The sequence below is a fragment of the Aquila chrysaetos genome, chromosome 3 (genome assembly GCF_900496995.4).
Source record: "Aquila chrysaetos chrysaetos chromosome 3, bAquChr1.4, whole genome shotgun sequence".
NCBI lineage: Eukaryota > Metazoa > Chordata > Aves > Accipitriformes > Accipitridae > Aquila > Aquila chrysaetos.
The window spans coordinates 74,136,956-74,150,106 of NC_044006.1; the positions used below are offsets into that span (position 1 = coordinate 74,136,956).

Consider the following 13,151-nt stretch of genomic DNA (forward strand, 5'->3'; position numbering starts at 1 on the left):
GGCTGCTATTTTCTTTGCTACAGACTTTGTCCTATATTTAACAAGAAAGTCCTTCGGAGTTAAAAGAAGTCCTATTCTGACAGAAAACTGATCACAGGGGCTGAAGCGTTGAGCCACAGGAAACCCGTGTCAAAATTTTGCAATAACTGTCCAGGAAAAAAAAGTGAGAAAGACGCTCAAAGGGAGGCAGACAATGCTGCAGGAATAGGGCTCCCAGACGACATGGGCTAGGTGTATCCGTGGTCCCCGAGACCATCGCTCATCCCAGGGACCGTAAGACGGGGACATGCCAGAGGGCTGGAAAAGCAAAGGATGAACCTCTACAGATCATGCTTGGCACAGGAGCTCCCCACTCTCTGTCCCACTGGGCTTTAATAGAGACAAACAATAAGGAACATCTATAGGGTCTGGGGTGATTTCTACTATACATCGCTTTACGGACAGAAGGAAAGTCTTGGAGGCATTAGCTGTGTCCTACTTGTGCCTTTACGATGCTGCTGCCTGCAGTGTGAGCAAAGGGATGCTGTTCTGCGACTTGTTTTCCCATTTTTCCCGTTACATCCATAGGACTGGTGTGTGCGTGTGTGAGCTACCTGATTTTGGGTGGTCTGTCCAAGGAAATTCATCAGAAGCTCCTCAGCTTCTGGTCACACCTGAACCCTTAGCTGTGGACAGAAACAGGCATGCAAGGGGCTGGTTAGAGGGTTTTGCAGTTAAAGATCGGCTTGTAACAATGACCCCACGTGGGCTCGTGCTCAGGAATCGAGCTCTCCTGATTTATCTTCCCTTCCTGCACTTCAGCTCTTGAGCACGGATGCAGGCGGAGAGGCTTACAGGTGCTTTTGGGAACACCGTGGTATCTGTGTGCCCACGCAGCCCCTCGCTTTCCTGCTGCCTCCCTCTGACAGCCCCCCCACACCCTGACTCTGTATCTGGGAGCAGTGAGGGCTGGCTGCTCCCCGAGGGATGGGGAGCCGTGGGAAACCTCGTACAGGCGCTGCCCAGGCGTTGCAGTCTCTCAGGGGCTGGACATAGCAGGCAGAAGCTCCATTTGGGGTTGTTCAGGGCCATTAAGGCTTACTGGTGTCCTCAGGACCCTGATGCTCAGCCTAGGAAAAAACCAGCAGGTGATGCTTTGGAGAGAGGAGCAAGAACCCGGGAAGGTGCAGGAACACCCACAAGCTCGTTCCTCCTTCACCCCGCCATGAGCAGCAAACGGAGTCATCAGCTGCATCATCCAACACGGGGCTTTAACGTAGCCTGAAGTCGTTGATAACAAATTAACTTAGTAGAGAGGCAAAGCTGTAAGTAAGATTCGATCTGGATCTAACAGCTTCCCGCAGGGAAGCCCAGGTTTTCACGGTGTTTCCCAGGCTCCGTGTCTCTCCTTCATGTTGTTAGATCTGATGCACAACTCAGTTTTGCCATCCGGTCCCAGCCTTTACACTCACCTCTTCCATTCTTCACATTCCCTGCTCCTCTCTCTGCCCTTCAACCTACCCCAAGCTAGTTAAAGGTAGTATAAATTAACTTGATTGAAGTGACACATTCTTTGTCACAAGGTTTTTTCTGCTGCTTTGCCTGTCCATTCTGATGGGGAAGTTTTGGGCCCTGCAATGCTGGCTGAATAAGCATGTGCCCTTTATGCAGCTCATCTGTGCAGCAAAAGGCCCTTATTAATCTCTGCCTGCAGCCTAGGCCAACACTCTGGGCCGTGACTAGGAATAACTAGTTTTCAGGGCTGCTTAGCTTGTAGTTCACAAGATCAACATTTAGTTTCCTAAGTCCTTTCCCCCCAAAGCGAGTTCACAGCAGTGCTGTTCCCAGCTCTCCTGCAGGGACTGGTTTTCTGCTCTGCAGACAGGTCTAAGGGCGAGTGAACTTCAGCACAGGTCTAATGATGGATTATTCTCACATGACTTCAAAACCCTGTTACTCTCCTAGCAGAAGTTGTTGTCTACATTCAGACCCTCACTCTTCAGTCTGTTTTGCTCCTCAGAGGCCAACACACATGTAGAAATGAGAATGGTCTGTATCTTATTCCACTTGCAAAGCATCTTATCCTGTTTTTCAGATGATGAAAAAGGAGAAAATCTTGTGACTTGGTAGGGAAGGATCTCCAGATCTCTGCTTCCTACTTCTGCCTTCAGTTTGCAGTGACTTGGAGGAGGTTGGTGCCCTTGGAACACCAGCTCCCCAGGGAAGAGGCCAGACAGAAGCAGAAGAGACAGAAATCAGCTTGGGGTGGAAAAAAAGAGCTAGCAGTGGGGCTCTGCAATTACAAAGGATAGCAATGGGCTGTAATCGCCTCCTGTGCAATTAGCAGAGAGCCACAGGCCAGCACTGCCCACCCCACCTACCCCATTGCAGGGGCTGCTTTTGTTTTCAGGTTAACACTGACCCTAGAAAAGGAGATCACAGATTTTTCTATGACCTTGCTCAGAAAATCTGTAGGTGGGGACTACTCAGAATCTTCAGTCTTTTGACGGATATCTCTCACCTTTGCTTTGTTCCAGCACAAGAAATCACTTTCAAGGGAGGGACTGTGCTTTGGGTCAGGAGCTGGAGGCAGAAGCTCCAAGTGTGCCTTGGCTACAGGCAGTTCAGCTTGATAACCTGGTCCCATGTGGTGCTACCTGGTTGCATCACTTTGGCTCTGGATTGGATGAGAGGTAGCTAAGGTGGTGGTGATAAGTAAATACTCATTCCCCATGGAGGCTGCTAGACAAAAGTGAACAGATAAAGCATGTGTAGATGTATGTGATACTGAGTTTCCTGTTGCTCACCCAGTTTTCACCCTGGTCTTTTTCCCTCTCCTCACTCCCCGACCGTGGGGACACCAGGCTCCCTGCAGCCTGGGATTCTTGAAGAAGTTCTCATGGGAACTATCACGTTCTCAAAGGGCAAGTAAACATCCCAGGGCACTTACGTTGGAGCAGATGTTTGCTCTGGCCCCAAAGACCCTCTCATTCCCACCATACCAGAACATGCTGAGCTCCAATCAGCTCCACGCATCCCATTGAAGCACAAAATACGCACTCTTGCGCAAATGCCCCCCAACACAGCCTATCTCCATCTCTCCTCCAGACAGGCCATGCTGAATGCTGGAGACAGAACTGATGCTGAGATGATATACACAGATAGTCAATGAGTCAAGAAGTTGATCAAGAAAAGTCCCACAGCCAAATTCCTCCATGCATTGCTAGAAATAGGACAGCAATTGTCTCAAGACGATCCTTACCTGACCCACTGTGCAAGACCCATCACAGCTTGGATCTCTCTTCATTAACATAACTTTTACTTTGATTTAACTCCATTGGTTTCAGCTTGACCACGCTGAATTTACTGTATAGACCTGAAGGCAAAATCCGACCTTGTAGGCATCCTTTTCACTTGGTGACCGAGACTGCTCAGTGAATGCTTACAGGTGTGGTTTTCTGCATAAAATCTGTGCAGTGGAGAATGGGGCAATGACTTGGATTTTAAGCATTTTATTATTATCTGGGAGCCTTTTTAATGGCTTTCAGGAGAAAAGGATGAAGACTATTTTGCTACTGTGAGGATTTGACTTTGTTCAGTCCTCAGATAAATTCATTTTTTCTCATGGAGCTGGGATTATTCCATGGTCCCAATCCAAACCCAACACAACCATCAGCAGAGCTGACAGCCCAAACTAACTGCAAGGCATCTCTTTGGAGGTGTCCTTGAGGAATTCACAGTGTAACATCCCAGGCAGATCCCGGAGGTACCCAAGGAAGACTCCCTTTGCATTTCGAGCATTTTGCTCTCACAGGTGGATACACTGAGAGTGGAATTTAGTTCATGGATGAAAACACCCATACTTAGGACATTGTTTCAGTTTCTCACACCATGGTGTCTGGTGTCATTTGAGATGCCCTTCCTGGCCTCCAGTTACTCATCCAGAAAGGTCAAGTCCTCCCATAGGGCCTGTGTCCTTCTAGCCCTATGCAGACACCTTAGGGCACTTCACATGGTACGTATGTCTGGGTCACTGAGCGGAGCCCCGGGGTCTGAGCTCTCAGCATAGTCAGTGGAGAGCTGGTCAATGCAATCAGCAGAGCCCAGAGGGCTCTTCACCAGTTACACCCATTTGGTTACCGCTGGTATGCCTCTTGCTATGGCATTGTTCACCTGTTGCACTGTGGGTAGAATGTAGTGTGGTTCTCTCAGTGATAGCTTATGAAAAGAAAGACAGAAAAGAGGCTCACTTTGTTTCCTTTTTTCTTTAAATAATTACTTTATTGAGGAGATATTACAAACTATCAGCCCCGATTTTCCCCAGAAGCTGGGACACCCACACTGGCCACGGTCAATGGTGGAAGATCCAGTGATATCCAGGAAAGCTACTGACATTGACTCACTGCCCTGTCTATGTGCAGGGGCACAATAATACAAATGGCAAACCTCCCATACCAGTTCCTCTTGCTGGTAAAAATCTCTATGGCCCTATGCTAGGCTAATGAAAAGGAAATAAATGCCAGCCACGCGGTGATTACTTTCTCCTCACTGAAAGGCTCTGTTGGACCTCTGCCCCTCAGCAAGCCTAACAGAGGCTGTTTTGCTTTGCTAGCTTGGCTCAGCCCTATTCTTCCTAAAGAACATAATTTTCCAGTCCTACAGTGAAGCATCTACCCACCATATGGCTCAGACCCATTTTTCTAACAAGGGTGTCCCTTAGATGCCCCTAGAACATCTTAAACTTGTTGTTTTCCCCTATACGTCTGCCTTTTCTGTCCCAGAAATGAACCTCCACCAGGTCAGAGGGATTTGAGGAGAAGCTTCACATCAACCAGTTTCACTACAGTTTATAGGTGAGCAGACAAAAGTAGGTTCCTTCAGAGGCTGTCAGATCTTGCTTTGCTGTTTGAAATCACGTGCTGGGCCTAACTACATTAAAGGCTGAGGGAGTCTAAGCACCATAATTACTATGTGCTTTTGGGGTTTGGCAGCTGTACTCAGTGTTGTGCTTGAGTCACCACAACAAAGCACCTCAACACCATGGTGTCCAAGTAGCTAGGAAAGACAAAGCTCAGGAACAGTTTGTCCTGTTCTTTTCCTTCTCTCCATGCCTCAGTTTCCCCACCTAGAGAGGCAGCTGCTCCAGAGTAGGCAGCGCAGACAACCAGCAGCTTGGGTCTAAAATGTTACAGCAGGTAGTTGCCCAAAGTCACGCTGCGTGACTTTCGGATGCCTCCAAGAGGATGCCATCTGCGACATGTCCTGGGAGAAGGAAGTGGTGTGTGCCTTGGGGATGGGGAGGGGGCTTCTTTTCCTGCACAAAACCAGAGAGGTAGAGCTACTATTTCACCATGGAACATTTTTCCACTTGCCTCTTGGACTCTATGTATCACAGCAACACAAAAAACCCTAATATGTGTCTTTGTTCTGCAGTGCCCAGGTGGCCACGTAGCAGTGCTGCAGAGAAATCTTGGCGAGTGGCTCAGGGGATTGTGGATTCCCTCCACGTCTCTGCTTCACCAGGGACTTTCAAGACAGAAAGATCCATCTGACTAGAGAACACACAAACAAAATCATTAGCAGTGAGCAATAAAGACTGCTGAACTCTCCATGCTTCTGGGTAGCTGCACAATCTCCTTTACACCAGGGAGAGGAAGGGAAAACATCCCAGCAGGGAAATAGTTTCCAGTTCTCTAGTTCATAAAGTCTGAAGACTGTTTCAACTATTCCTGCCGCTTGGTTAGAATTCCCTAAATCATGTCTAATAAAGTCAAAATCCTACCAAGAGCTTCACAGTAACAGGTAGGGAAGCAGGTGGCTGAGAACCAGCACCAGTGTCTCTCAAGCTGGTGAAGTCACTGACACCTCTGGGACTTGTGGTGGCAAAGGCACCTGCTCATCAGAGATGTAAAACTCGGTGCTAAGAAAAGCCATTCTCATTTACATCCACGCAGTGGGGTTGTGGGGCCACAAACCAGTGTGCTGGCCTCTGGGCTAGCTTTGGAAAAACAAGTCATTGATTTTGCATAACTTACTTTTAGGGACCTGGCTTAAGCCAATCTGGGAGCCTGGTTTGGGGTATTCAAGGCTTAAAACTCTGGTCTAGCTGGCAGTAGTTTCTTCCAGATCTGTACCATCCAGTTGACTAGGGTTCATCAGCCCAGTAGGATCAAGATGTGGATCAGAGCTATATGAGAGAGAAGAGAGTTGCCCCTTGCTTTAAACTCTTGCCTAGATGCGAGAGGCTCCCTTCAGCTTTCTCAGAAACACAGTAATATAATAAAAATAAATCCTGCCTGGTCCTCCTGGCTACATGTTGCCCGCACAAGACAATTTTGGCATCCACAACTTTGGCAGGCTTTAGAGGCACAAGCATACTGTTACGAAGGACGCCAAGCTCTTATCTCTCCATCTCCAAGTGCTCCGAGGAGGCTTGGCTCTCCAGCCCCATCTCACAGCTGTGAGCAGGTGATACCCTGAGCGTTGTACTCTGAAAACAGCAGCAGAGGACCAGTTTCCAGCAGCGCTCTGCCTCACCGACCTCACTGTCCCCTCAGGTTGACCTCCTCACCCCCAGATACCGCACACATAAGGCTGGCAGAGTTTGTCTCCATCTCTCCCCTTTCCCAAAGAACTTTCCCCCAGGAGCAGGCACCAGACCTGCTCAGCTCTCCTCTTCGCTCTTCACGGGGGCCAGAGCCGTCTGCTCAGGGTGGTGGGGTCCACCGCCGGTCCTTGTGGCCTCCCCCCGTTTTGCACAGGGAGCAGTTCCTTCCCGTGCGTGGATTTTCTGGTGCCTCCTCAGGTACTTCTTCAGCCGGTAGCGCTTCCCACAGACCCCACACTTGTAGGCCCCACCTCGGGAATGGAGCAACTGGTGTTTAATAAGATGGCGCTTCTGAGGGAAGCATTTCCCACACTTGGTGCACTTGCAAGGCCCCATTCGGACATGGATTGTTTGGTGGCGGAAGAGGTTGGCCTTCTGGTTGAAGGTCTTCTCGCACTCAGGGCACTGGTAGGGCTCCTCCTTGGTGTGAATCCTCTGGTGCCGAACCAGATTTGACCTCTGGGTGAAGCTCTTCCCGCACTCGGTGCATTTGAAGGGCTCGCTCATGTGGACTCGCTGGTGGCGGATCAGCTTGCGGTTCATGCGGAAGCTCTCCCCGCACTCGCTGCACTTATACGGCCCCTCGCTCGTGTGAATCTTCCTGTGTCTGGTCAGGTTTGACTTCTGATTGAAGCTCTTCCCACACTCGGGACAGGGGAATATCCGTTCAACCTTGGGAGCTCCTTTTGCCGAGGGATCTTTCTTGGACATGGGTTTCTCCTGGTTCTCCATCATCCCCTCTTTGGTGGGCCGATAGCATTTCTTCTGCTTCCTCTTTGGGCTCTGGCTTTCCTGGTGGTTGGCCTCCACACCAGGTTCTTCTTTAATTTGGATCCTCTGGATAGCACTGAGGTTTGGCTTCTGCCCATAATACATTCCAAACTCAGTGCTTTCCTGTGGTTCTTCCTTCACATGGAGGACCCGGTTACTGGCTATGGGGACTTCCCATTCATGCTGCCCATCAGCATCTTCTTCCTTTTTAAGCTGTCTCCCCTGTAAAGCCGTCAGTGGGATCTTTGGATCAAAGAGCTTTCCATAGTCTGGGTTTTCTGGTGGTTCTTCCTTGATGTAAAGTTTCTGGCAGGCTATTGCAGTAATGTTGGCTGTGTCATCAGTGGGTGGGTCTGGTTCCTCCTTCATCTGGATTTTCCAAGGAGGGCTTTTTGGATTAGATGGGTTTCTAGGTATGCTACACCCCTGGGCTGCATCTCCTTCATGGGACATATTCTCCAACATACTCTCCTCTGACCTGAAGGCAAAATCAGGCTCCTCTTTAATCTGGATGACCTGGAGAGACACACCATTGACGTGTCCCTCGAGTGGCTTTTGCTTAGCATGGTTCCTCTGGTGGACGTTGAAATACCGCTTGGTGCTCAAGCTCTTCCCACACTCCGTACAAATGAAAGGGCCCCCGCGGAGGTGTATCTTCTGGTGGGCCAGCAGCGTGGCACTTTGCCCAAAGCACCTACTGCAGTCAGGGCATTTGAAGGGCTTCTCTCGCTTGTGGATCTCCTTGTGGGCGGTGAGGGTCCCCTTCTTCACAAAGCTCTTCCCGCACTCGGTGCAGGCGAATGGCCTCTTCTCCGTGTGGGTCCGCATGTGGATGTTGAAGTAGATCTTTGTGCTCAGGCTCTTGCCGCAGCGGGCGCAGAGGTAGGGACCACCCTTGGCGTGTGTCTTCTGGTGGGCGACCAGGCATATCTCCAGGCGAAAGCAGCGCCCACACTCCCCGCAGCAGAAGGGCCTCTCTCCTGTGTGGATGCTCTGGTGGGTCGTGAGGTGGCCCCGGGTGGTGAATCGCCTCCCACACTCCCCGCAAGTGAAGAGTTCCTCTGCCGTGTGGATCCGCTGGTGTCTCTTCAGGTTTCCCTTCTTGCTGAAGGACTTGCCACACTCGTGACACGGGTGCGTCTTCAGCACCGTGCGCTTAAATAAGTCCTTCATGGCAGCAGTGCCCTGCACCCAGCGGTGCGTGGTGGGGCTGCCAAGCAGCCGGCAGGTGCAAAAAAGCCACGACGTTATGTTGATGGTCTGTCTGGGAGGACACAAAAACCATCAGGACACACACATCAAAGTGTACTTTAATGGATGCACTTTATTCCCCGTAGGGGAAAGGGTGCTGCTGCTGTACGCCAGCTCTGGGCCAACAAGAAGTGTGTGGTCTTCCTCATTTCTCAGCCGCCTTCCACCTCAGCTTGCAGACGCGATGTTTGTAACTCCATCTCCTGCCTCCTCTGATCTCCTGGAGAGGCTTCCCTGACATTCGTGGAGACTCAGGTTGCCGGACTGAAAAAAATAAAGGGAAAAATTATTAAGTCATTATTTCCTCTCCACCTCCTGCGTTCTCTATGTAAACACAACGGGTGGCACCGTGGCTGCTCCATGGGAGACTGAACCTGAGACCTTTGAAGCCACAGGCTCATCTGGACTCCAACAGAGAGAGCAGGAACAGGCAAATTTCCCCTGGCAATGGGGGGTTCTGTGATGCACTCGCTGCTGCAATGACACTGAGGTTTCGGCTCTACTATTGCCGCACTAGTGATTTACTCTCAGCATAGGCCTCTGTCCTTTCACTAAGAAGATTTATAAGTAAATAATTAATTAATGCACTTTGCAGTAATTGTTGTAATTAGTCCCATTTTTGAGGAGTGACTGTGCGGCAACCAAAATCCCCAAAACTTAGAAGAAAACCAAACTGGGCACCATCTGCAAACTGGGATGCGCTGCTTTGTACCGGCAGACCTCCATGCGCAGAGGAAGGCAGGTCAGTGATGTCCTCAGTGGGCAGCTGGAGAAGTGAGACATGGAAACCTTAAGTCCTTTTCAAGAGGGTTCAACTGACAGCAGGGTCTGGGTCCTACGTATTTCCATGAGGAAAAAAAAAAAATAATCAGGGCCAACAGAGATCTGTGCATCACCTCCTGTCAAGACTCCGAATTGCAGCAGGGAAAAGATCCAGAAAGACGGAGGGGAGGAAGACAGTGGTGCTGGAGATGGCTGTCAACAAGAGTATACGTGGCTGGGAAGGCTTTTACTGATGGTGCTGCAGCCAAAATCACCGGTTATGGGGCAGGCTGCCGGCAAGGACATGGGTTGTCAGAGAAATCTGTCCCTGGAGGTCTGGGTGGCTGGGAAGGCTGTGGCTGAGAAGATGAGTCCCTGGGGAGCCTGTCACCAAGGTGTAGGGCGTTGGGGAGGAGGGATGCCATTTATCAGGGGACAAGGGGTGGGAGATGTGGAGTATAAACATCCGAGCACAACTGCGATGCAGAGTTTGCAGCTGCACACTCCTCAGAGGAGGGAGGTCAGGGTGGTAAATGAAGTGGGCAGCTACGTCAGATTTCAGAGGACAGTTATAACAGGGAAAGTTACTTCAGATTTGGTTGTGCCACTTGTGTTTTCCCTTCAGCTAACCCACTGGTGCTGGTAAGAGCCGCTACTGAAGCACAATGGTACTCCTGTCCAAGCTGAATTTTCCATGCTGATACAGAGGAACCACAGGAAAACAAACCCCAAAATAATAAACAACTACCTGCAAAATTATACTGAGCCAGGAGAGACGAAACACACCCTCTTGGAGCAGGATCTGGGTCTAGTGTTTGTTAGCGGAGGGGAGACTCTGGGGGGACGTGACCCTGTCCTTAGGTGGGGGAGCAGCTATGTGACACCTACAAAACTGGTTTAAATTCAGCAGACAAAGCCTCAGCATTGGCCAGGCTGGAAAAAGGACTCAGAAAAGTTCAATAGTGTATTTTTACTGGGGAAGGTCATCAACCCCCTGAGCGGGTTTAGCCTCCCGCCACCAAGGAACCCTCCTGCCGGCTCCGGCTGATGCTGAGCGGCCGTGCAGGTGGGTGCTGGGCTTGCTGCGGTGGCCACGGCCTCTCTCCTTGTCACGGGTGCTCGCACCGGTCTCACAGAGGACACAACTCACCGGCAGCAGCGTTTCAATCATCGCCTCTGGGTTTTGGCAAAAAGCAGCAAATCCCTGAATTCAGATCAGGGTAAAAGAAGAAATTCTTGCCTACTTTTTTCCTTTTTTTTTTGGTTGTTTTTTGTTGTTTTTGTTGTTGTTGTTGTTGTTGTTGTTGTTGGGTTTTTTTTTCAGTATCCAGATCCTACAGCTCCAAATCCTGCCTTCACTTCCAGCTCTGCAATCCACCGGGCTCAGGATTTGAATCAAGGGCAGAACCACATCCCAGGGAGTTGCTTCATCTTTTATTTGAGCTACCCGGGGAAACGAAGGGCGGTTGGCCGAAAGCATCTTACCTGAGCGCGCCATCAATCTCTGGCTGGCATTTCTCTCCTCCGGGGCAGTCTCAGTGGCACACCAGTGTTTGCGACTTGGCTGCAAGTTGTGTTGCAGCCGCAGCTGGGCTGACCTAAAGGAAGTCTGTGGCCAGTGCAGTGAGAGCTACCGGAGGAAGGGTGAAGCCAAACCAAGACAAAGAGCAAAGGTTGAAGGAGCAGGGGGGGAGGAGGACAGGGGAGATGCTCTCCACTCCTGCCGCCGGGAGGGATTTTTCCACGCCGCTGCCGCCGAGGTGTTAGCGGGAGCGTGGGGAGGGAGAGGAGAGGGATTTCTCCCTGATGTGCTTTTCTTCTGCACCGCTATATTGGTGGGAAGCTGGAAGGGTCCCTGGCTCGCACTGCCTTCTGGGAATTGTAGTTCTCCCCAGCAGCTCTGGTCCCCCATCCTGCCCTCTCTGCCCTGGCAGCCAGTGGGGCAGGATCAGGCCATTTCTCTCTTGCCCCAGCTGAGAGTGTTTGCTTTTTTGTCGTTGTTGTTGTGGGAAGGAAAACATCCCGCGGTGCTGCAAGCATCCTTCTTCCCTCCCAGGCTGATTGTCCGAGACTTGCTCCAGGAAGCATCAGGAGAGGAAAGATGCATTTCACGGAGTATTTCTGTGTCCGTAGCAGCTCGCAATCCCCCTGGGGGGAGGTAGCAACCGAGGCCGGTGCCTAGTTACCAGCAAACGTTCCATTTTAATGCTCAGTGAAAGCACAAAAGGAGTGTGCAGATTTGACAAGGGTGGACACTGAGGCATATGGACTTGATTTAGCAGAGTGATGAGAACCACCTCGGAGCCTGAGCAGGACCTCAAGGAAAGCGCCCAGACCTTCTTGGATCTGCCCTGCACAATGAGGTTTAGAGACTCAGCAGGAAGCTCTAGCCCAGGTTGCTTCTCTGGGAGGGTTTTAGGAACATGTGCATCATGAAAAGCTGCTTCAGCATGACTCTTCCCTGGGGCAGCGATTAGGGGCTGTCCCATGTCTCTGAGGCTGGACAATAACACTCAGCCCTGCATAAGCCAGCACCTCCAATCCTGTCCTAAATATGACACAAGGCTGCAAACATGCTGTTCTCCTCCTCTTTGAATCAGGGAAACTGAGGAGGGAGATGGTAAGGTGCCTGGCTCAGATCACACAAGGAAGTCCAAGGTTACAGGGTTCCTGGAGTTCTACACACTGTATGTGCCTTGGATATTGTGTATGTATGTATTGCCTTGGATATTGTGTATGTATGTTTTGCCTATCCCAGTACAAACCAGCAGTATGAGGCAGCAGCACCAGGATGAAGGTGCACCTACATTCCAGTTTGCATCCCAGTCCGGCGAAGGAAGAAGTCATACAAATCTAACCATCTTTATACCAGTCCACGCACATCAGACAATACACAAGCCTCATTCAGTTTGCCTTACTGAAGGTCTTCTGCTTTGATGCATGAAAATGCCACAGCAGGTTCCGGACAGACAGGAGAGACCATGGTGTTAGGCCACAGTAGACCCCAGGTATGCTAAGGCAAGATTCCTCATGTGCAGGACTCCTTAGGCACCATGCTCCTCCTTTTCCATCCTTCCTATTTCCATAATACCTTCCCACAAATCCTGCCTACCAACACTGTGGATGGTGCCAGTCAGCAGCTCCATCAACCGGCCCCGTCTTGGTGTGTGGCACCGTGGAGGGAGAAAGGTTGGGACAGGACATGGGTGAGGGGCTCACCTGGAGCAGCTGGGGGGACCATTTGTGCGACTCCTTTGCTGCCAGCGAGATCTGGAGGAAGGGGCCAAGATTGTGCCGTTTCAGCTGTGTCAGGGTCCATTTGTCCACCGGGGCACAATTTACCTTATTCTAAAGTGGACGCCTCTAGTAGGGCAGGTGGCTTGTGCCCTCAGAGCTCCTGTTTCAGGATTGACTTCTGCATTTTCCCAGGTGAGTCCCCCCACAGCTCACCCTCTCTTTCAAAAAGACCAGATCTGCCTGCTGTCCCCTCAGGCTCATACAAAGCCCCAAGAAAAGAAGAAATCAAATATGCCTTGGTATGACCCCAAGGTTTTGCTCATGTGGTCAAAAATAGACTCAGAGCGCCTCATGCTCACCCCCAAAAGGGCTTCATAGACAAAGTTGTCAGGGCAGGGTTAGGCTATGTCCAAAAATGCCTTTCCCTAAGCCCAGTTTGGAAGTGGTGACCTCCCAGTCTGAACAGAGTCTCCGCTACCCCAGGGAAACCCACTTTGGAAGTGAAGCTGTGCCATCAGCTGCAGCGACTCCGCTTCTGCAACGT

At 50.7% G+C, this 13,151-nt stretch overlaps 1 protein-coding gene across 1 annotated transcript; it reads right to left on the reverse strand.

Moving 5' to 3' along the window:
* Positions 1-4,229: 4,229 nt before the first annotated feature.
* LOC115339766 (zinc finger protein 260-like) lies at positions 4,230-11,068 on the reverse strand. Its single transcript, XM_030010206.1, has 2 exons — positions 10,856-11,068; positions 4,230-8,872 (listed from the first exon to the last, which is right to left on the reverse strand). The coding sequence occupies exon 2, from the start codon at positions 8,528-8,530 to the stop codon at positions 6,644-6,646; it is 1,887 nt and encodes a 628-aa protein (XP_029866066.1). The 5' UTR covers positions 8,531-8,872; positions 10,856-11,068; the 3' UTR covers positions 4,230-6,643.
* Positions 11,069-13,151: the final 2,083 nt, after the last annotated feature.

Coding starts and splice junctions, on each gene's coding strand:
- LOC115339766 (XM_030010206.1), bottom strand. CDS start 8,530: ATGAAGGACTTATTTAAGCGCACGGTGCTGAAGACGCACCCGTGTCAC.